Source organism: Rhamphochromis longiceps, linkage group LG18 (assembly GCF_057381845.1).
Source record: "Rhamphochromis longiceps isolate RC_006_pf linkage group LG18, R_longiceps_female_GT1.1, whole genome shotgun sequence".
Lineage (NCBI taxonomy): Eukaryota > Metazoa > Chordata > Actinopteri > Cichliformes > Cichlidae > Rhamphochromis > Rhamphochromis longiceps.
In genome coordinates this window covers 5,252,854-5,277,237 of record NC_140574.1, presented here as the reverse complement: position 1 = coordinate 5,277,237, position 24,384 = coordinate 5,252,854, and the positions used below count along the sequence as shown (strand labels likewise).

The following is a 24,384-nucleotide window of genomic DNA, read 5'->3' as shown; positions in this document are numbered from 1 at the left end:
CCATTCATTTCAATGGGACAAATTAAGCTTAATATTTTAAAAAGTATAATAGTGAAAAATACCAAAAGACATAGCAGGAATTAGCAGAAATAGCAGAATATTTTAAAATTTGAACGGTGAAAATCGGCTGAAAATTGCGGAAGTAGTTAAGTGCCAAAAAGTGTACGGAAGTCCCAAGAGGAACTCAATAGTGTGGATGCTTAAAGCATCCACACAATTAGAGCACCATTAAAACAAGAAATTAGCACAGAAATGCCAAAGACAAAAACAGAACAATAAAGTGTCTTTAAAAATGATTCAAAAACAGTTGTAGGAGCAGTTTTATGAACCATGTTCTGTTAATATACTGACTAACCAGCAGCAACACTCTGACTCAGTGTTTCCATCTGTGTTTATTTCCATCTTTACAGTCAGGCAGAAACATCTCACAGCAGCTGGAAAAACCAGTGAGCACACTTTAGAGGAAAAAAGTGAAAGTTTATGTTCAACTGTAAAATATTCTCTGTAATGTAAATTGTTCTGCTCTCTGACAAACCATCAGAGGTGCAGCACGTGTATCATTTGGTGTTTGAAGCAGAAACAAAAGCAAAGAGTTAAAGGAAGACACATTTGAAGAAGAAGGAAAATGAAAACAAGACGTCACTGAGCAACAACCTGACAGAACGAGAGCCAACAGTTTACTATCAGAACTGAGGCTGATCATTAACAGGGAGCAGCAGGTAACAAGGTCATCAGCAGTGGAGGAAAGTATGGAAGTAATACTCAGCTTCATATTTGAAGATACTCGAGTATCTTAGCTGCAGGTCTGGAACAATGGTTTTATTTCCTTTCCCATTAAACATCTCACACAGCCCCTCATCTGTGACCCTTAGCAAACCCACTGGATATCTACCTGCACATAAAGGAGATCAGATCAGTTCCATCTAGAACAGCTGTAACAGGAAAATGCTGCTTACACTTTGATGCATCACTTTCAGTTTGTCATATAAGACAATATATCAGATTGAGGCATTATTTTCCTGCAGTGAGTAAATCTACTTTGTACTTTACTCTTTTCTTTTAGGTAAAGGCTCTAAACAGCACTTGTACACTGTGGAAATCCCATAAGAACGTCTCCTGAACTCTGAAAAATAACAAAACAAAGACTAAAAGGAGGTCATGGGTGCTGATGATGATGATGATGATGATGAGGAGGAGTAGCATGCATTTAAAAAGTGACTGATGTCCTAGAATACAACAGAACAGTGTCTCTACAAACTTATGAAAACATGACAGTCTTGCATTAGTTTGTATTCTTATGATTTCAAAAAACGAGGGAAAAATCTCCTTGAAATGCACAATTCCTTTTTGTTATTTCTTAGTGTGTGACGTATTTTATTGGCTTTATGATTGGTGCAAACAGTTTCCTGATTCATAATGGAAATAGATTTTAGACACAGGAGGAACACGCAGTGATCAGCAGGAGCAGCTTGGAGTCCAGTCTTCTTCACACTGAGGAGGGACATATATGCAGGAACAGTTGTCATAACTGTTACAACCACCAGATGGCGAAAGAGTCCCACTGCAACTTTAAGCCATGAAGGATGTGTCTTGATGTTTGCTTGTGATAAATCTGCTTTATGTGAGTCTTTTTCAGAGAGTAACAGTAACATGTCTGATTATATGTCTTTAATCAGTAAAGTCTCGCTTTGCTAGAAATAAATAAATAAATAATTGTAAACATGCAGCTGTATGTTAGAAGTCAAAGGGTCCTTAAGTCTTCTGTAAATTGACGGGGATCAAATGAAGGACACAAGTATCTGTTCTTACTCTAATAAATGCTGCTTTAATATCCAACAGACTATTTTCCTTCCTCATCAGCAGTAAACAGCTCGACTGCGTCTGTGCATTTGTGTCCTCCATACTTGTTTCCACAGACATCTCAGGCTTGATGCCACGATGCAGTGTAGAAACCTGACAACCCTCTGACTCATGTTCAAATGTTCAAGGACATTTCTCAGGATCATGTATGACCCCTTTTTGACATTTGGACTTTCATTAATAATATTTGTGTTTCTGAGTCATTTTTGTGGAGACTTCTGTCCAACGTAGTGTCCAAATGAAGCCTGAAGCTTTTCTTCACCCTCTTGTCAGATGGTCAGCAACAAAACTCTGTTCCAACCAATGTCTGATAAGAGATGAGACACAGCAGCTGAGCAAATGATCATTTCATGCTGAAGACATCCTCAGACAGAATTAAATACATACATAAACACAGCCTGGTGCCAATAACACAGCTAATGACACTGCTGTATCACTGGCTTTACTGATTAAAGACCATATCTGAAGGAAATCTTTGAACACAACAGAAAGTGACCTTTTAAACCTGCCACACTGATGCTGCATTCAAGGACCATTACAAACATTTGAAAGGACTTAAGAACATGAAGAAAATGTGACTTGTTTCTCTGTAATGAAGCTGTTTTAGTGAAGAAAGTTGAAAGGTCACAGAGCGACTGCTGAATCTTCTGCTCTAAACATGAACTCTGAACTTTGTGATGCTTCAGGAGGAAAACTGCTTCAGTTATTCTCTCAGATTAGTTTCATATTTTCTGCGTCAGATTTGAGTGAGATCCTGGAATGAAGACAGAAGAAAAGACTTTGTTCAAAGTTTGATTTATAGTCAAACCTTCCAGTTTATTCACACAATAAAACATCAACACAATATATGAATTCATTCATTAAAATCACAGTTTTTCCTCATTTGTTTGATGATTTTGACCAAAACAAACACAAACACACACACATGGTCTGCCATACTCATAAAGAGAAATGTCGACATTTTTCAATACAAATATTCCAGAAACATTTAGAGGATAGAGAAGTTTACATTTTGATGTGGAGAAATATTTTAGTAAATCAAAATGATGATGAGCAGTGATAGCCTCCATAAACAGTCACAGGAAAGATCTCCTTTAAAAACTCAGAAACATCAAGAGAACAACTAGAAGATGTGGAGGTACCACCCATAATGTTTGACTGACAGCTGATCTCTGTGCAGAAATGATGGAGAGAAAATAAAATGAAACTAAAATACAGATTTAAACCCACAATATGAAAGACTTCAGTCTATTTGAGCTTAATCAACTCAGCTGTGGCTCCAACATAGTAAACCCAAAGTCCAGCATAGAGCGGCTGAGTGAATGTGGTCTGGACTCTGTGGAGGAGAGTCATGGTTTCAGAGACGCTGTAGAAGGACAAAATACCTGCTCTGTGATCCAGGTACACTCCTACTCTGGAGGAACGAGGACCTGAGACACAAGTTTGGATGTTGTTGTACCAAAATATATATCTGTTGTTGTTACAATCTAATGACCAAGATTTGTCATTGTGTCCAAATCTACATTCATCACCTCCTTTTCTGCTGATATTCTTGTATGCGACTGCTACATCAACTCTCCCTTTCCTCTCCACCTCCCAGTAACAACGTCCAGTCAGACTCTCTCTACTCAGGACCTGTTTATACGAAGTAAATCTGTCTGGATGATCAGAATAATGTTTTTGTTTCATAAATTCTGCTTTTCTGTTCCCCTCTGATAATAACAGCAGTTTGTATCCTGTGTTTGGATCCAGTGTGATTTCACATGAATATTTTAAGAATTCAGCTCTGGTCTTTGGCTCTGGTTGTGACAGTGAAACATCCACTTCAGTGACTGTCAGTGAGATGTTTGTCCGTTCCTCTCTCAGAATGTCCTGTAGTTTATCTCTGACCTCTGACACAGCTGCTGTCACATCCTCAAAGTAGCTCAGAGGACGGATATTGATGCTGGATGAGTCTGTAGACTCACTGAGTGCTGACAGTGAGGGGTAGTTGTGTAGAAACTGGATGTGATCCTCTTTGTGTGAGAGCTGCTTGAATAGCTGCTTCAGCTCAGCATCTTTCCTCTTCAGCTCAGTGATCTCCTGCTCCAGCTTCTCCTGAAGCTCTTTGACTCGACTCACTTCAGTTTCCTGCTGGGATCTGATCTGCTGCTTCACATCAGAGCTTCTTTTCTGGATGAGATGGATCAGCTCAGTGAAGATCTTCTCACTGTGCTCCACTGTTTGATCAGCAGACTGATTGATGGCCTCCACCTCCTGTTGAAGCAGCTTCACATCTTTCTCTCTGTCCTGGATTCTCTGCTGGATGTTTTGTCGACTCACCTCCAGCTCTCTCTGCCTCTCAGTCCTTTCTGCTGCAGCTGAGACTGTGTCGTGGCCTTTATGTTCATCCACAGAGCAGAGATAACAGATACTCTGCTGATCAGTACGGCAGAACATCTTCATCACCTCATCATGACGAGAGCAGATGTTCTCCTGGAGCTTCTTGGAGGGCTCCACCAGCTTGTGTTTCTTGAATGTAGGTGAATCATAATGAGTCTGAAGGTGTTTCTCACAGTAAGATGCCAGACAGACTAAACAGGACTTGAAGGCTTTCATTTTTCTTCCAGTGCAGACATCACAGGCCACATCTTCAGGTCCAGCATAGCAGTGATCAGCAGGAGCAGCTTGGAGTCCAGTCTTCTTCAGCTCCTCCACTAAATCTGCTAACATGGTGTTTTTCACCAGGACAGGCCTCGCTGTGAAAGTCTGTCTGCACTGAGGGCAGCTGTAGATTTTCTTCTTTTCCTCTTCATCCCAGAAGCTTTTAATACAGTTCATGCAGTAGCTGTGTCCACAGGGAATAGTCACCGGATCCTTCAGTAGATCCAAACAGACTGAACAGCAGAATTTTGTTTGATCCATTTGATTCATGTGCTGTGCCGTTTCACCGTCTCTCAGTGACTGTCAGACAGTTTCACTTCCTCTGAACAGAAACAACCTCTGTGCTCTGAAGGGAAACAGATCTCTGCTCTTGTTCACCTCCTACAGGAAATGAGGCTCATCAGCAACTGCATTTACACCATGTTGTTTAGACCCATCCTGATACAGACACATCTGTGAAGGGAGGCACTAAAGAAATATTCTTACAGAGCGACCAAGAGCCAATCACATGATGCAGGGTGTGGTATGTTTGGTTACAACATGCAGTAACAAGTCTGACCCAGTTAAAGTTTAATAGTTTAACTTTACGTGGATGTTTGAAATTGAAGTTTTATAGGACTCTCTGTTTAATTGTTGTTTTGTTTGGAGCGATGGTTCTTTTTATTTAAATAATTGATGATAATTTGATATATTTGATTATTTATTACTGGTGCAAACAATTCATTTCTTCATGGTGCAAATATATAGTAGACTCAGGAGTTTAACTCAGTTTTCTTGGCTTTTGTTTATCGTTTCATTTGAAATCTTAATGGGTAAAGATCATCATAATTACATATGAAATTATATGTGCAAATTATATGTTCCATTACACTATTAACAGCACAGATTATACAGCAAAGATCAGATTCATGGATGGAGCCAGAGGCTAAATGACTGTTCAGTCCTCTTTAGGAAACGATCTTCATATGACGACAAACACGACAACAATCAGCTGTCAAACTGTACAAGAAGTTCACAGTAATGTAAAAGAAGTTATATCACTTTATTTTTAAATGTACGCACTCAGGGTCAGGACTGAAGACACTGATCAAGAAAATACTCTAAATATAAATATTCACCTAAACATTCAAAATTATTCAATTGCATGAAAAGAAATATGAACTCTCTACAATACTGGCTTCTGATTGGTTGAAAAAGCAGGCGCTGAACTTCAGAAGAGCTAAACCTGCAAAACTGTGTAAAACCAGAGTGGATGCTGCCCTCTGACCTTTCAGAAGTACGATCTTTTTATGAAGACACAGAGGCAGAGTTATTCTTCATCACTTTAAAGATGATATTCGTTACATGTTCTTCACTCGTTGTCTAGTAAAGTCCAGAGAATGAGACACATGATTTCAAAACATACAGCTGCATGTTAGAGATCACAGAGTTCTTCAGTCTTATGAGAACTCATGGAGACTAAATGTCAGACACATCAACAGTAAATGTCGTTCCTCCCCCCGTGAGTTTGTGTCCTCCACACTTGTTTACACAAACATCTGAGGTTTGAACAGTGTGCAAAACCACATGTTACAAAGCTGCTGAGCTACTGAATACTGGAATATTTCATTCAATATCACCATCTGACCAAAGGACAAACACAGAGAGGATTAGAGCGCCAAACTTTGTTTCAAACTGTTTCAGATTTTAGAGGCAAAAAGCAGAATTTCTACCTGGACAAAGAAATCAAAGCAGGAGCAAAACAAGCTTTTTACATTTATTCAAAGGCATTATGTGAATGTACTCTGAGCCACAGCCTCCTAAAGTAAAGACATTTGATCATCTAAACCAGACAGAGTCATGTTTTCAGCAGTGTCTGTATCCTCCATATAGACCATGCCATGGTCCACCTAGGGTGACCAGGTGTCTGACTTTATGTGGGACTACACAGCGCTCAGTCCTTGTTTGCCTGTGCCACACACACACATTGAGCCAAAGTCCAGTTTTTTTATTGACTCTAGTTTCTGTCGATCGGTAGGCCCACAAAAAAAAAAAACTGTACAGGAAGTAGATTTCATCTCTCTGATAAAAGGAGTTCTAATCCCTGATCCTATGAGTCTGACCCAGTAGATAATATTGATATGATCATATTTATGCCTTTGTTGTTTCACAAAGGGTTAAAAACATTCACAGGTTGGACTGTGGTTCTCCTTTTAGCGTCTCTGCTGGAATTTTAACTGTGAACCTCTTAGATCCAAACTTCTGAACTGCTCATCTCACAGAGGACAAAAGGGAAGAACCCCGAATCTCTTCTTCACCTCACTTTTATACCTGCTCACCCTTTCTCCCCCCTTCCCTCAGTGGACGTCACATCTTCACACTTGGGCCAATCAGGTTGTTGACATTTGATCATCTGATGTCCACCCACACCTCATCTCTCTCTCTCTCTCTGACTTACAAGATTTAACACAAAGTTTAAACTTTAAAATCACTTCATTACATTTTCTTTGTTATTCTTAACACAGAAAATTCACATTCAAAAACTTAACACAGAATAAAACAGAGTAGCCAGTAGTGGGACATGGTTCCAGCAACTCTGATGGTGACGGCCCGTTTGAAGCTGAAGCTCCGGCACGTGTGTCAAAAAATCAACACACTGCTTCAGAAACGCTGTGCTGAGGCTTGGTTTGACTGAACAGAGTCACGTGATCAATGACGACTGAAGCTTCATTCAGCACGTCACTGCTTCAGTACCTGATTCAATGATTTATAAGGAATTGAACCATTGGTGGGATTTGTGCCGTGTTTTGGTGATTTTGTGAGAGCGAATCAGTGTGTGACATAATTATAGACATGGAGCCAGGAAGAGAGGACGCTCTGCCTGTTCCTCAATAAAAACCAGTTCATCAGCATTTCTGCTCCCAGGTCTAAAATGTACATAAGAAATATGATGTACACATAATTATAATGATATAACTTATAGTATATTATATATAAACGTACCAGTCTGCTGGTTAATTACATAATCAGGTGGAGGCAGTGACCTCACAGCACAATACTCACAACTATTATAATATTGTGCTTTACATTGTTATATTTAGTGTATTTTTTATTACTAACAAACTACAAGAAGTCACAAGCAACAGGAGAACACACCATGGCACATGTTTACACAAGAACGTTTTATTCATCTAAATTATTTATTATTAAAATCGACATAACAGAATTTTCTTCACGTAAAACAAATACATGTTCAAAGCAACATATCAGCCCGATATCAGACACAACTGTCACGTGACATTAAAGAGAAGCTGTCAGTTCATCTCTGCAGAGTGGGCAATCATAATGAAGCAGTTCATTATAAGCTGTAGATTCAAGCTGCGCTTCATAGTTTTGTCCACCAGATGTGTGCCTAAACTTTCGTTCTTTTACCCAAGCTAATCTGCCCTTTTTCCTTGGCTTGATTTAAAGAATTTAAAATTCAAAATAGTTAAACTCAAAGGTTTGAGCAAGTCTAGGCATACCTGTAAAAAGAGAACAGTTGCTCATAAGTTTACGTTATATGTGCATTATTGACACAGTATTGTCACTTCATTGTAATCGTCAATACACGGTTATCATGAAACTCATAACAGCCAACAAACAATCGATCAGTTTACCCTTGTTTTTGTTTACAGTTAATGCATTAATATTATTATTATTATTATCATTATTATTATTATTGTTTTACACGTGCTTCCTATTTTGTTCCCCTCAGAGAGTCGCGGTGCATCTTGTGCAGCAATAGGATAAAAAATAAAATTCAAGCTGGAATATTTCAAGATGAGGCGCGTGCTGGAGCTGATGACTGACTGGTGAGCTTTAAGGGTTCAGTGATGTTAAAAAAGATTCTTGTTTTAATTAAAGTGATTATCATGGTTGAACAGGTTAGAGCTCATGTCTGATGCAATAACATGTTTCTACAATGTTAGGGTGACTTTTGAGGTGATAAAATTAAGGACAGGTGGACAATCGTCACACACAAGAAACGTCGTTGGGACAAAAAAAAAAAATGTGCTGATTTTCTAACACTGGAAAATAACTCAAAATGTTAGAAATATTCCAGTGTTAGAAAATCAGCACTGCTCAGTGTTAGCCATTGTTAATCTTCAAACCTGACTAGGTTACTTTTAAACATATAACACTGTCAAAGGTGTTAATTTAACACTCAACAGTGTTGTATTTAACACTCAGAGGTGTGGACCCATATAGACACTCTCCAGTGTTAATTTAACACTGGAGATTTTGCTGTGTATGTTGCTTGTTTTGTTTTGGTTATTGCCACAAAAATTACTAAATAAAAAGTCCCCCCCCCAAATTAGTTTGATCTTATTTAATGAATAAAAAATAAAGGGGGGGGTAAAATAAATCTTTATTTTTAGTGATCTCTCTGCTGATTTTCATAAATGTTCCCTCTGACATTTGGCCTCCATATAACAATAATAATTTAAAAGCCTAAAAGTAACTGAAACTAAAAACTAAACTGAAAGAATAAAATTCACTCTGGAGACTAACTGACACTAAACTGACCTTAAAAAGTCAAAATGGAATGAAAAATAAAAACTAGAAAATTCAAAACTATTAACTCTAATAAAAGGTCACCTCCATCTTTTATCTACAGTCCATGTATTCAGTAGCATGTCTTCTTTAAAAATAAGGGTTAATCTTTATTTAATTCAATAAATGTAATTAATTACTTTGGCTCTCGGAGGAGGCAGACGCACTTTTCTCCTCTCCCTTATCTTTCCTGCTAGTTCTTATGTCCTTGTCTAGTCGTGTGTCTTTTTTGTATTACTTTCCCTGGAACACTCTCTCACAGTCTGTGTCTAAAACCTAAAAGAGAATTATGGATTTGATCAACTGGTCTCTGAATGCTATTGACACCCTTTAACGAGAAGTCTGGGCTCGGGAGAACCCGAGTGCCCTGGAGGGACTTTCCCTGCCGGATACACGACGGACGGGTGGCAGAGGATCGTGTGCCTGGCGGGACTGTCGATCGAGGACGCTGAAGTTAACTACCTATTCGGAACCATGATAACAGGGTTCTTGCTGATCGGAGCTGGCTTGACCCTGGCTTATCGGAGAATTAAGAGAGCGGAACCGGCTGTTCAAACCCCCACAAGGCTGCCCGCTGGGATTGGAACGACAGGTGCGACTTCTCAGAAAGAACCATGCTGCCTTCAGTGAGCCAAGAGCTTGGAGGCGCTTACGACTGCAGTGAATGCTCAGAATAACACCTTTGAGCGTATGCATGTTGGATTACATCAGGAAAGAATCAACTCAGAACAACATCTCTGGGCGGAGCTGGATTACACCTCGGATCAGTTGGCTGCGGTCGTGAGGTCTCAGAATCTGCTATGTGAGCCAAAAAGAGTGAAAAGACCACAGAATCGACGGCTAATAACATCACGGAGAAGCTCGCAGCTATTAACGGGGGACTGAGAGACCAGTGTCGGAGTGTTAAAAAACAGCTTGAAATTCTCAATTACCATCATAACCCGGCTACTCCTTCGGTGCCAGCTCAAGGCTGGAGCCGAACAACAACTCCCTGATAACGACTGTGTTGAGTCTGTTCCTTCCCATTCCCTACAAGGCCACCTGGGTTGGCTGGAAGACTGTTTACTTAGCCTGGCAGGGCGAAGGACACTGTCTCAGCTGAACTATGGACACGCACACCAGAGATGGGCAGTAACGCGTTACTGTAATCCGATTACTTTTTCGAGTAACGAGTAAAATAAGGGATTACTATCGCAAAAACGGTAATTAGATTACCGTTACTTTCCCGTAGGAACGCTGCGTTACTGCGTTACTAAAACCGTGATTTTTTTTGCGAGAATGTCTCCTGACAGTGACGTAAGCAAGGGCGACGTTTGTGACAACAGCTGTGTGCAGATCAACAATGGATCACATATCGATTGTGGGAGAGAGTATGAGCGTGCAGCGTTTAAAGCGTGGAAGTACTGACCTTACTTTGAGTTTGATTCCATAAAAAGTGACAAAAACATTAGCGTCCGTTGTGCGTGGGAAGAAAACTTCTTTTTACAGCGAAAAAAAACCCCTAAACCTCCAAGCAAGCACCGAGTGCGCTACCACGTAATGGGAAATTCACAGAGCTGCCATATCCTTCCACTGACCGCTGCGGCACACCTGCACCAGGGTAAACCTCCGCCTACCCTGCTCCTGCTTTACAGGTGAAAATAGAGCAAAAGGACCGCTAGTCTTTGACTTTATTTATTTTCTGCTGTGTTTTACTTGCATCTATTTGAAAGACTGAGTGTAAACACAAAAAAATAAATAAATTTATGTGCTGGAATGTGCAGAAAATAGGTTTAAATATTAAACAAATTTCTTCCAGTCAGTGAATGTTGCATATAATTACATTTTTGCTTGATGCATAAAGTTAAAAGATTAAAACTAATAAAACAAGTTTTAAAAAGGGACTTTTCCATTTGATTACATTTTGTATGATGGATTATGTAGAAAAAGTAGAATTGGGCTGAGAGATCTATCGCTTTATCACCTATTCAGGTTGTAAATCGTTTTTTTAAAAAGTAACTAAGTAACTAAGTAATTAATTACTTTTGAAAATAAGTAATCAGTAAAGTAACGGGATTACTTTTTTGGGGAAGTAATTAGTTACTGATTACTTTTTTCAAGTAACTTGACCAACACTGACGCACACACATACATATACTGATACTGATAAGCACTCACTGACGCATCACCCTCCCTACCCCGGATCCAACGCCACCTCCAACGTTTACCTCCCCCATGATGTGGACATCGGGTCAGCTGGAGGCGCAGTCGAAAGATTGCAGCGGTCCCAGAGCAGATGTACACACTGGAACTCTTTCCCATGTTGCTGTCTGTGTTTATTGTGTTATGGTGTGTTGATACCTGTGCATTCCTGTATTATCCTTGTGTGTTTCACATTTCAAGGTTTTTTTTCCTCGCTACCTGGCCTGACCTGTCTCCCCAATGTAATGTTTGTATTGTATGTACGGTCACCAAGGTCTGTCATCTCGGTTGTGGGCAAAAGACCTGCAACTGACAAATAAAGGCTATCTCATCTCATCAATATATTACACACAATTAAAATAAAAGTCCCCCATTCAGAGTCTGTTCACCTTAATTAAGACTAGTAATTAAAAATAGAGATGAAAAAGGAATATTTGTTTTAATAAACAGCTGACATTACCTGAAACAAACTGATATTTTCACATTTTATTTATTCATAAGGCTAATTTATGTCTAAGTTCTTATTCTGTTGATCTCTTTAAGGTCGACGTTTGACATAAGCAATTAAACAAAACCACATAACCTTTAACATTTTAATGATTCTGTTATACAGACGGGCTTTTCTTTAAAAAAGAATAAAAAGAATAAACATCCACTGAGCTTGCAAAGCATGCATGAAGATATGTACATTTGCATTAGAACGTTTCCCCGCCCGTCACAGCAGCTTTCGAGAGCAGCGTCCCTTCTGTTCAGTGCACTAAACCCAAATCTCCGAGTGTACATGCTGCACGTTTATGGCTCGTTTTCTTTAACACACAATCCTTCACTCTCGTTTCAAAACAAACAGTATCGTTCACATCTCTATATGTTACCTTAATATTCTTTCATGCACATTTTTAAGACATTGAAGTAATCATAAACATCTCTGAGAGTTTGACTTTCTCTTTCTGCTACAGTCTGGTCTGCAGGCTCAATACCGGCTGAACAATCCTTTCTGTGGCATCCATGAGCTTATTTTCCTTTGCAGTGACTCAACCGAAGCATAAGAAAATGATCACAGAATTATAAGTAAACATTATGCTGGAAATAAGACATTAACACTCTGTTTTTAAATTGAAAGTGTAAATATATATATTTTTAAGTGTGATGTAATGTTTTGAATTATGGATGGATACTGATAAGGATGTAATGATTTATTTCTGATAAATCTCTTGTAAGGTCTCGAGTTCCTTAAAGGTGGAGAAACAAAACTCATACAGTAACCAGAGTTCATGACACTGAAACTTTTAAGTGGCACTTTCCCGGTCGCGGTGAACGTGCAGAAGGCTGATATCAGAACGTGAGCTGCATTTGTGGATATGAACAAATACAAACTAAAATGGCTGAAGGTGTAAGGCAGAAGTTTTCCCCTCAGTAGCACAACGCTGGAGGACCCAAAAATCCCTCCATGTTCAGGATCGGAGATCCTGTGGAGAAATAAAACAGCACAGTAGGAATCGTCTGGAGTTTAGTTCAAACTCCAGACGATTCCATTCTGAGCTGAAGAAGCTTCTGATAGGTTTGTAGAGTCCATGTGAGTAAATTGGTGGCACAGCTGTGGATGCATATAAGGCAAAACACAGAGCCTGTTTCTGTGACATGGGAACATCAAGAGATGTCAACCAAAACACCAGGAAAAGAACTGTGGAGCTCCATAAGTGTGGCTCAATTTTGAATACAATTTGGTGCCATTTGCAATTAAGAAATACAGATAGTTTCTCTCTTTACTCTTAAAGTTAACAAATATGTTTTTTATATTTATCAATCTAAAAAAATAAACATTTAGTCTGATTTGATGTTACAATTAAAAAAGTGTTTGTGTTTTGATCTGAAGAGTAAATATCTGGTTTCAACTGTATATTTGATGATTGTCAGCACAAAGAGGGAGAGAGAGGAACAGAGAGAGAGAGAGGAACAGAGAGGGAGATGGAGAATGAGGACAGAACAGAGGTGGAACAAGAGCAGGTGAGACACACATGTTAGTCAAATGGTTGTTTACCAAAAGTATCACCGTATCATAGGTCCTCATGTATCTCGTACCTAGTGTTTCTTTTTAGGTTTGTTATTTTTCAAATTCTACATTTATTAAGTTATGGAGGCTTGTTTGCACAACAAGGCTAAATAATTATATAAACTTTTCTCAATCTAAATAGTGGACTTTGGTAGAATTAAAAAAATAAGTGTAGTGCAGGTCTATGATGATTTTTAGTGCTACTATCATCTAGTTCTGATTGTGGTTCTGTCTTGGTTAAGTCCTCAGTAGTCCTGATTTTGAACTGTTGTAGTCCTGTTTTAATTCCGGATCAGTTCTGGGTCTGGTTGAATTGGGGTTTAGTCCTCGTGTCTTGATACAGCCCCGATTTTGTTCTGCCTTGCTGCTTAATTAAAAAACTAGTTTAAGGTGTCCTGCACATGTGATATATATTTTTCCCTATATGAAGTCATTCTTTTTTGAACAAAACTCAAAACAGAGCCTATTAATCTTTCAGTCATTTCTACACCCCCCCCCCCCCCAAAAAAAAAAAAAAAAAATCCCACATGCATACTACCCTTTAGGGCTAAGCCCTGGGTGTTTCAAATGTCTGGCTCCACCTCTGGTGCAAAGCTGGAAATCTAAAAACTCTAATAATAATAATAATAATAATAATGACAATAAAATGAACTGTATATCTTCATATTTTGTGTCTGTACGCTCATTTAAATGGGAATGAAGAGTCAGAATCATCAGACTGAGCAGTCTGAAAGAGCGACAGCTGAAGCGAGCGTGTCGGGTGTGTTTGGGTTTGTCTGATGTCAGTGGGAGGAAACAGACCTGCCAAAGACTCTCGCGGAGAGTAGAACTGCCCATCAGATAAAGGACCTGGACCCAGGAGAGGAGCCCTACTTGTATCTATGATGGACTGATGTCCTGAAACACAGAAGGATGAAGGAAGCAGGAATAACTGCATCAGCAGGACATCAATGAGGTTAAAATAACATAACAGTGGTGAAATAACTTTCATTTATCAGTTGAGTAAACACATTTGCAGATTTTGTTCATAGCATATAATTATTAATAATTACCTGTGAAATAGCAACAGGAAGCTGATGCATTACACTTTTTACTCTAACATTATTATAAATAATTATAATATTAACTTCTTATCCCATGCTCTTTTATTTTAAATAAAACAACTGAATAAAATTACTCAGTATGTAGCTTTGAATGTTCACCAGCAGGTGGCAGTGTTTCACCAGAGCGCCTGCTGCTGTTCTTTATCGTTTTCTTGTTTCTTTTTCATTCTCCACTCAGAGGCTCTTGAGTCATAGTACTTGTTTTTTCACATTCTTTTGCTAACTTAAAGGAAGGTTTTAAAAGGAACCTGTAAGGTAAACGATCTGTTGACAGAGATCACAGCAGTGACAGCAGCAGTGCTGCAACAGTAATGAAGGTGCCTTTTTTATTATTAGCTCAATTGAGACTCACTGTTTTCGTCTTCGATCTCCTGAGGCAGGACCTTGAAGTCGAGCAGCCACGTTTCTATCCAGGCCAGAACGAAGGAGATGATGGGCAGCAGGTACCCAAAGGCCCCCTGACTCAGCAGCTACACAAGAAACACACACGTCCCAATATGAATACTACACAAAGCATACAAAATCTGACCATTTAAAATTTAGAAGGTGCAAAAACAAATATTTATTATTGTTAAACAGCAGCAATTACAGGTTTTCCTGTACAGGAAGTTTGCTTCACTTCCTTAAATCCTCATACATGTATGCATCGCCATCGGGGAATATGGAGCAAAGACTGCAGAGGAAAATTAACTCCAACAACAAACTGTCCTCTAAGAGGTTTTTGTGTGTGGACATTGACACCAATACTAAAATAAATAAAGATATTATTAGAAGTAAAAAAACTAAAGTCAGTGCAACATTTTTGTTACAAATAATGAAAATATTAGATGTTGTCAGGTTTCTTAGATCAAAGCTTTAAGTACCACCCTGTTTTCTGAGGTGCTGTTAAGGTGTGTGTGTGTGTGTGTGTGTGTGTGTGTGTGTGTGTGTGTGTTTGAGATTTAGATTACGGATCAACAAGTATGAAATCACCACTTAGCTACCAATCAGTTCTCTGGAAAACTGCTTTACAACAAGTACCTGAAAGATCCCTTTGGACTGCTGTGCCATGGATAGTGGGAGGATCTTTCCATTGATGAGCATCAGTAGTCTAATCAGTTTAGATTCTTAAATTCGACTTCATTCTTTGACTTTTCCCATTTGTCTGCAGAACAATTTCACAACATTTTGAATTCCTCTATAAATATTAATCTCGTGTTTTTCTTTTGTCTGCAACGCTTGTCCCTAGCATGTCCTCGTCCATGAAAGCATTTAATCTTATCTGAGCAATTCCTCTTGGTCTCCTGTGTCACTGCTCATCATTCGACATGCTTTTCCCAGTATATCCACGGCCATTTTTGTATTTATGCTTGTATTTTCTCCCAGACTGGTAAACATCAACAGAGCTCAGCAAAAGAACTTTTAGTTCCTATTTCAACTTTATTAATACAAGTGTTTAACCTGTTCATGTTTATAGTTTTATCTTTCTTTGTAAAGTCAGCTGTTCTGCTGCTCTCTATGTGATTGGTCAGATGCCCCCAATGCCACCCCTTTCATGTAAACAGGCTAGTAGCTAAAATGGGAAACCCTGGTTTACCTTATAGAGTTGATAACTTAGTGATCACTTAGTCTGATTGACAATGTTGGGATAAGTTAATCAAGATAACAGAAAGATTTCTTGAGTATGATGAACAATGAATTTAACTCCTAAATGTGACTTCCTAACACAGAATGTGATGACGTCATACGCTTTGTACTTTGATGTGTGGTGATTGGAAGTGTCTGTGTGGTGCAGCCTGGACAGACCAGACCAGCTGCACCACACAGACACTTCAAACCTCACCTGAGGACAAAAAGCACAAGAACAACAACAAAAAAAGAAAGAAAACAAACCTTAGAAACATGCAGGGTTACAGGAGAAGCCAGCCGTGCAGAGGTGAGCCTGTGCGAGTCTGAATTTAACTCCTATTTATGACTTCCTACCAAAGAATGATGATGGGAGAATTTCGATTTATTTATTACGCATTAGTTTTATGGGTCTGTTCCACTTAAGGTCAGATTGGTGTCTATGAACCAAAATGAGTTTCACACCAAGACTAAACTCGTGTCATGGTTTGCATTATGCAGTGGTTACAGTGGTGACACTTATTAGACTCTGAAGTCTGTGCACCAGTTTTTCAGGGTCCTATAGGTGCAATTGTTGCGACCACTGTAAATGTGACACCATCACAGAAAAATTGTATAAAATCAGAAGAAGAAAGAGAACTCTAATATGATGGCTGCACACCAGCTGGATCATTATAACAACATCACATCACATGAGTAACTTCAACATGACGAGACTTCAAGGACTCCAACAATGTTCATACAGTGAGGATAAATAATGTTTTTTATTATTTATTATAAAAAGGACACAATATAGATATATAAAATGCAGCCAGAACTCCAATAACTAACATGTCCATTAATTTGACACGTTGATTTATATATAATTTCTTTTTCTCTCTTAGCTTTTCAGCTCCACATTTTTGCCATTTCTTCCACACTCAACTCTTTTCTACAAGCTGAGCACACAGTGAAGGTAGGGGAGGGCTGGTGGCATTAAGAGATTTGATTGGGCAATCTAGGGGCCAGTTAGTTCTTTCCTTTGGTGAAAGTTGGGCTCTTCAATTCAGCATGGTACAACTCCAAAGATTCTGCAACATCAAACCCTCTGTCTGCTAATATTACATCCAGTTACAAGATGAGCTTCCCGACCCCCTGAACTACAGATGCCCTACATGACTGTTAGGACAACTTATGTATTGCAAGTATGCAGTACTAAGAATAACTTGATGTTTCTGACTTTGCATTATGAATTGTTTATCCACTGACAAACATTTCAAGTTCTACTAAATTAAAAGACAATTTGTGGTAACCTGATTAGGATTCAAAAAGAATAATTAACAACACTTCTTGTAATGGTGTTAAAATCAGCCCAGCTTTTATTTTCATATGCAAAAAGTAAAAGAAAATCAGCCAACATACTGGACACATAATTGTCAATTATACTGTCACCATTGTTACTGGTATTGAAAGCTTATTGATAATTTGTCCAAGTAAGGAATGCCCTCTCACAAATGTCATGTGACAACCTCATTGGCTTACGGAACTGTGATGTCACACACATTTAGAATCTTACCACCACTGTGATCCTTCGATCCTTTGATCCTAAAACCTATAAATAGGGGTGAGACGCAAGAACTTTTAGTCCGTTATTCGCAGCATTTATGTTTGCAGCATTCAAACGAACGTTCGCCAGAGAAGCCCTTTTTGGATCCTTTTCAGAGTCACTGTTAACAGATTCCAACATGTCTCCAAGAAAGCAGAAAAAAAGAGAAAACGTAAAGCCCAGCGCTCCTCTTTGCAATCGAGAAGACGATACGCAACTGCAGAAGATGTGCTTGGAAGAAATGCATGAGGAAAATCTCATGAACAATCACAATACGCGACACCCGCCCCAGCCAGAGTACACCAATTACATCTGGGAAAGTTTTTTTAAACAACGAACGGAGATTATCTTACTGAGAGAGCACTGTGAGAGAAGGACCGCTGAAGCAGATAAACTGTTCAGACAGCTTCTCGATAAGGAAGATATTCAAAAGGAGAAAGAAATGGAACTCCTAGACATGCGGGGAAGGATCTTTGAGCTCCAAGCAAAGCTTAATAAAGTACAAGAAAAACCAACAGAAGAAATCCTCCAACAGAAGAAAAACGAGAAAGAGAGGGAAAAAAAGATTCAGGAGCTGCAAGTAAAGCTGGATGAAGCTCTGCAAAAAAATCAAGAACTCCTCCAAGAGAAGAAACAACTGGTCATAAAACTCCAAGGCACTGAGATAAATGAAAAAGTGCTGAAAGGAAGGGTTGAGTTTCTTCGAAAGAAAGCGCAACAGACCATGAAAAAGGAAGATATGGATTGCAAGCTTCAGGACAGCGAGAAACACAAGGAAGCCTTGCAAATAAAGCTTGAAGAAGCTCTGCAAAAAAATCAAGAACTCCTCCAAGAAAAAGAACAAATGGACATAAAGCAGCGCAAACTGCAAGGCATGGAGGGAAAGTACAAAGCACTGCAGGCGAAGCTTGATAAAACACTGAACAAAAATAAAGAGTTGCTTCAAGAAAAAAAGCAACTAGAAATTAAACAGAAAGAAACGGACTCCAAGCTTGAAGGCGTGGAGGAAAAATACACCGCGCTGAAAATAAAGCTTGATAAAACAGTGCAAAGAAATAAGGATTTCCTACAAGACAAAGAACAATGGGAAATAAAGCAGAAAGAAGATAAACAAATTCTCCAGGACTTTGAGAGGAAAAACCAACAACTGCAAGACTGTTATAACCAACTGAACTCCAAAACAACTGAGCTGGAGGGGGAAAAGAAAAAAGTGCAAAAACAATGCTCAGAGATGCAGAGTAAGCTCAGTGACATGCTGAGAAAAAACACAGAACTGGAGAAACTTTCCAACAATTTGAAGTGCAAAAACACTGAGGTGCAGATGTTAAAGCAGCAAGTAGAGAAAACAAACAAAGACCTGCAGTGTACACTTCAAGAACTCGAGAGAAGTCAGCAGCTACAAGACGCACACAACAAATTACAACACAGTTATACAGAGATGCACGAGGCAAAGCTTATGCAGGAGGCCAAATGTAAAGAACTGAAAGAAAGGCTGGAAGAAAAACAAGCCAAATTAGAAGAAGTGGAGACAACATGCAGGAAACTTGAGAAGGAAAACACACAAACAATTGATGAGTTACGAACCCTCATCCTAGAGAAAATAGTGCTCGTGGAAAAGATCACGGAAAAGAAGAAAAAACGCTTCCGCTTCTTCTGGAGAAAGAGCACTCCTGCTTTTTCTACTTTTTCTACTTTTCCTTCTGCTGATGTCACCCCGTCTTCCTCCTCCACCGTTGCATCGTAATTTTCACCTTAACTCCTAACACCTGCCCCATCTCCCCCCCCCCCCCCCCCCCCCTCTCTCTTTCACCCTCACCCCCCAACCAGTCCCGACAGTTGACTGGCCCCTCTAGAGCCTGGTTCTGTCATAGGTTTCTTCCTTTAAAGGGAGTTGTTCCTATCCACTGTCGCACCCAGTGCTTGCTCAGAGGGCATAGTTGGGGTTCTCTCTCCTCTCTTTCCTCCTTTCTATCCCTTTCCTTTACCCTCTTCTTTAACCCCCACCCCTCCCCCCTTTTCTATTCCCCCGCTTTTCTATTTCCTTAATAATTAAATAATAAACACAATTGGCTACATTTTAAATGTGTCTGATCAACGTCTTCATTCAAGAATGAATTGTCTTTCTCACGGAGTCATGTGTATTTTGTGTTTTCCTCGGGCTGGTGATCCCCGCGGTCGTTCAGCCCCGGAGTCCAGAGTTTTAGTGTTTTAATCACATTTAGTGTTACATTTTAGATCACCACAATAGGATATCCATAATTTAGGATTCAGGCATTTGTTTTAGTTCAATATCGTAATCATTCTATGACTGAGTAGTTTACAGAACCTTCAGTCTGCACCAATAACTTCTGTTGGAGCTATTTGTTCTTATTTTTTTATTATTTTGAAATTAGTTAAAGTTTGTTGTTAGTTTACTTATATTTTGGGGTTTATTTACAAGTTTATTTGTAGGTTAATATTTGTTTCAATGTTTTGTTTGTTTGATGTTACCTTGTTAAATTAGTCAGTAAAAGCTGTAGGGCCATTTTGTTTCTATAAATAAAGAGACTGGTATAGGACCAGCATGCACTGGGGTGAGCCTATGGTTTTTTACTAGAGCAGGAGAAGCAGCAGGACGTAACTAAAAATGGATCTTGTTATTGCTTGCCAAACTGGATAAAATAAACCATAAAAACACAACAACAATCAGCTGTCAAACTGTACAAGAAGTTCACAGTAATGTAAAAGAAGTTATATCACTTTATTTTTAAATGTACGCACTCAGGGTCAGGACTGAAGACACTGATCGAGAAAATACTCTAAATATAAATATTCACCTAAACATTCAAAATTATTCAATTGCATGAAAAGAAATATGAACTCTCTACAATACTGGCTTCTGATTGGTTGAAAAAGCAGGTGCTGAACTTCAGAAGAGCTAAAGCTGCAAAACTGTGTAAACCCAGAGTGGATGCTGCCCTCTGACCTTTCAGAAGTACGATCTTTTTATGAAGACACAGAGGCAGAGTTATTATTCATCACTTTAAAGATGATATTCGTTACATGTTCTTCACTCGTTGTCTAGTAAAGTCCAGAGAATGAGACACATGATTTCAAAACATACAGCTGCATGTTAGAGATCACAGAGTTCTTCAGTCTTATGAGAACTCATGGAGACTAAATGTCAGACACATCAACAGTAAATGTCGTTCCTCCCCCCGTCAGTTTGTGTCCTCCACACTTGTTTACACAAACATCTGAGGTTTGAACAGTGTGCAAAACCACATGTTACAAAGCTGCTGAGCTACTGAATACTGGAATATTTCATTCAATATCACCATCTGACCAAAGGACAAACACAGAGAGGATTAGAGCGCCAAACTTTGTTTCAAACTGTTTCAGAGTTTAGAGGCAAAAAGCAGAATTTCTACCTGGACAAAGAAATCAAAGCAGGAGAAAAACAAGCTTTTTACATTTATTCAAAGGCATTATGTGAATGTACTCTGAGCCACAGCCTCCTAAAGTAAAGACATTTGATCATCTAAACCAGACAGAGTCATGTTTTCAGCAGTGTCTGTATCCTCCATATAGACCATGCCATGGTCCACCTAGGGTGACCAGGTGTCTGACTTTATGTGGGACTACACAGCGCTCAGTCCTTGTTTCCCTGTGCCACACACATTGAGCCAATGTCCAGTTTTTTTATTGACTCTAGTTTCTGTCGATCGGTAGGCCCACAAAACAACCCTGTACAGGAAGTAGATTTCATCTCTCTGATAAAAGGAGTTCTAATCCCTGATCCTATGAGTCTGACCCAGTAGATAATATTGATATGATCATATTTATGCCTTTGTTGTTCAGGCACGTGCAGAGGGGGGGGGGGGGGGGGGGGGGGACTATAGGGGCTTGAGCACCCGCCCCTTTCCTGATGGGTGCCCAAAGTGCCCTTTTGTTGAGGCAACTTTTTAAAAAAAAATTTTTCTTTTGTGTGCATGCGTGCGGAGTCCTGTCTGTGCCCCTCAACAATAATATTTAACTATTAATCACAGTTTTGCTAAATAAAAGGATCTGGCTTGCATCAGTCACATGATCACATTTAACCAATGATCGCCCTTGACGACAGAACGCGCTGGTTACGAGCCGGGAACGAGCTCACAAAGAGCACGCGCATTTTTAGCGGTCCGGAGCTGTATGAGAAACACAAGTTAACTCAGAGACACAGACTGATGCGACAAAACCAGTAAGTAGGTGTACAGCGCACACTGTAGTGTATAGCACACAGGAGTATTGGCTTATTACGTACACGTTGGTAAGCTGTCTTGTTGCAACTGACGAACTGAAACAAACGAGCGTGCTGTGTGTGCAACAGCGCGACAAACATTACCTGTCCTTTTATTAACTACACAAGTTGTGCTGGTCACAGCTGCTGGCTACCTGTGTAAGGCTGTCATGGGTCTGTAGCTCTGTCACCGTTTTAGGGAACATATTTAGTTTTAAAGTATTTAGAACATATTTAGTTTTAAAGTAAGTTTCCGGGCTTTTCCTGCCTTTCTGGAGGGATTATATTTCACTAAAAAACGATCTAATATGCATGTCCACATAATAATTATTATAATTATAATATATTAAAACACACACGCTGTATTTTAAAGAACATACATTAAGAAGCAGATTATATTAGATTTATATTTTAAATAAGACAAAATTTGGATTTTACAGCAGTAAAATTATTGTATCTCTACAGTTTAAAAATGTAATAAGCTTTGCCCTGCACAGAGTGGATAGTGAAACAAATGGAATCATCATAATGACATTATTTCATATTTATTACTTCCCCATCCAGATCCCTCAGGTCATCTGGATCCGGTCTTTTATCAGTTCCCAGAGTCAGAACCAGACACGGAGAAGCTGCATTCAGCTTTTATGCTCCTTATATCTGGAACAAACTCCCAGAAAGCCTCAGATCAGCTGAAACACTCAGTTTATTTAAATCCAGGTTGAAGACTCACCTGTTCTCAGCTGCATTTGAATAAAGCACCAAATCCACACTTTAAGCTTAAATTTCAAAACTTACATTTAACTACTGATTTTATCTACTGTTCTGATTTTATCTGTTTTGATTTTATATACTGTTGTTTGTTTGTTTGTTAATTAGTTAGTTAGTTTATTTGCTTGTTTTATTCAATTTTAAATCATGCTTTTTATTTGTTCTTGTTTCTAATGTCTCTGTAAAGCACTTTGAATCACCTTGTTGTTGAATTGTGCTATACAAATAAACTTGCCTTGCCTTGCCTTGCCTCCTCATTGCTTTATTATTGTAGCTCTAGTAATAAATAATAATGTAAGGATTCTGGATCAGCACCATGATGCCCATAGTATATACAGTATTCTGAAGAAGGTCTAAAATGTCACTGTGTGTGCGTGCATGTGTGTGTTTTATTTAGATGGATTTAAAAAAAAAATATTACTCATGATATAACATTGTCCAGACATGCCTAGTAAGGACATGAGGAGGAAACATATCTATATTTAAACATATCTATTTAAACATATCTATATTTACATATCTATATTATTGCTAATATTTACTGCAATATATCTATATCACTAAAGCACTTCTGGATGGATGCAAACTGCATTTCGTTGCCCTGTACCTGTGCATGTGCAATGACAATAAAGTTGAATTATATTCTATTCTATTCTAAACAGTAGGAGCTGTGTGAGGCTACTAAAGGCAGGGCTATAACATTTTTCTGTCATCATTTTATTATAGATTAAGTGCAAGAGTTGTTAGGTGTGGATAATTAGATTATAGTTTATTGCAATAGCAAGTTGTGCCTTGTTCTCACATAGCAAGTGGAGAGTGATATATGAAATGATGGGATGGAAGGAAGAAGAGAAGCAAAGAGTGATTCACAGGCAGAGCCTAAATTATTTCTCACAGTTTTTTGTTGCCTTATGGTTCCAAGCGCTGTCACCAATCTTTGCATTTTGTTATTATCTCATGACACTTGTTTAATCAGCTACCATCTCTCCTATGGACTTTTTAATGTCTACAGTCTCAGATCAACATAGCCCTGCCCTTCCCATATTAGATTCTTGATGAATGTGTGTTGTTGTTATTCAGCCTGGTTCAATGTGCCCCTTTTTAACTTTGAGCACCCGCCCCTTTAAACCTCTCTGTACGGCCCTGTTGTTGTTTCACAAAGGGTTAAAAACATTCACAGGTTGGACTGTGGTTCTCCTTTTAGCGTCTCTGCTGGAATTTTAACTGTGAACCTCTTAGATCCAAACTTCTGAACTGCTCATCTCACAGAGGACAAAAGGGAAGAACCCCGAATCTCTTCTTCACCTCACTTTTATACCTGCTCACCCTTTCTCCCCCCTTCCCTCAGTGGACGTCACATCTTCACACTTGGGCCAATCAGGTTGTTGACATTTGATCATCTGATGTCCACCCACACCTCATCTCTCTCTCTCTCTCTGACTTACAAGATTTAACACAAAGTTTAAACTTTAAAATCACTTCATTACATTTTCTTTGTTATTCTTAACACAGAAAATTCACATTCAAAAACTTAACACAGAATAAAACAGAGTAGCCAGTAGTGGGACATGGTTCCAGCAACTCTGATGGTGACGGCCCGTTTGAAGCTGAAGCTCCGGCACGTGTGTCAAAAAATCAACACACTGCTTCAGAAACGCTGTGCTGAGGCTTGGTTTGACTGAACAGAGTCACGTGATCAATGACGTCTGAAGCTTCATTCAGCACGTCACTGCTTCAGTACCTGATTCAAAGATTT

At 39.0% G+C, this 24,384-nt stretch overlaps 3 protein-coding genes and 1 long non-coding RNA gene across 7 annotated transcripts; 2 read left to right on the top strand and 2 right to left on the bottom strand.

The window, feature by feature from the left end:
* Positions 1-2,644: 2,644 nt before the first annotated feature.
* Positions 2,645-5,431, bottom strand: LOC146647563 (E3 ubiquitin/ISG15 ligase TRIM25-like). Of its 4 annotated transcripts, none has more exons than XM_085389569.1 (2): positions 3,982-5,431; positions 2,645-3,274 (listed from the first exon to the last, which is right to left on the bottom strand). In XM_085389569.1, exons 1-2 carry the CDS (start codon positions 4,771-4,773, stop codon positions 3,218-3,220), a joined length of 849 nt encoding a protein of 282 aa, XP_085245695.1. In that variant the 5' UTR covers positions 4,774-5,431; the 3' UTR covers positions 2,645-3,217. The 4 variants fall into 4 exon arrangements, with proteins under 4 accessions (XP_085245695.1, XP_085245694.1, XP_085245693.1 ...); XM_085389568.1 differs by having other exon boundaries at positions 2,645-4,332; positions 4,489-5,431; XM_085389567.1 differs by having other exon boundaries at positions 2,645-4,411; positions 4,547-5,431.
* A 5,931-nt stretch (positions 5,432-11,362) lies between these two features.
* On the bottom strand, positions 11,363-15,462 carry LOC146647562 (STARD3 N-terminal-like protein). The gene is made up of 4 exons (XM_085389984.1): positions 15,433-15,462; positions 14,765-14,882; positions 14,111-14,206; positions 11,363-12,725 (listed from the first exon to the last, which is right to left on the bottom strand). The coding sequence occupies exons 1-4, from the start codon at positions 15,460-15,462 to the stop codon at positions 12,670-12,672; spliced, it is 300 nt and encodes a 99-aa protein (XP_085246110.1). The 3' UTR covers positions 11,363-12,669.
* A 2,279-nt stretch (positions 15,463-17,741) lies between these two features.
* On the top strand, positions 17,742-19,443 carry LOC146647561 (uncharacterized). The gene has a single exon (XM_085389982.1). It carries the CDS (start codon positions 17,742-17,744, stop codon positions 19,344-19,346), a length of 1,605 nt encoding a protein of 534 aa, XP_085246108.1. The 3' UTR covers positions 19,347-19,443.
* Positions 19,444-21,651: 2,208 nt separating this feature from the next.
* On the top strand, positions 21,652-22,872 carry LOC146647560 (uncharacterized). Its single transcript, XR_014908549.1, has 2 exons — positions 21,652-21,821; positions 22,425-22,872. It is a non-coding gene; the product is annotated as an uncharacterized LOC146647560 (long non-coding RNA).
* The last annotated feature ends 1,512 nt before the right edge of the window (positions 22,873-24,384 follow it).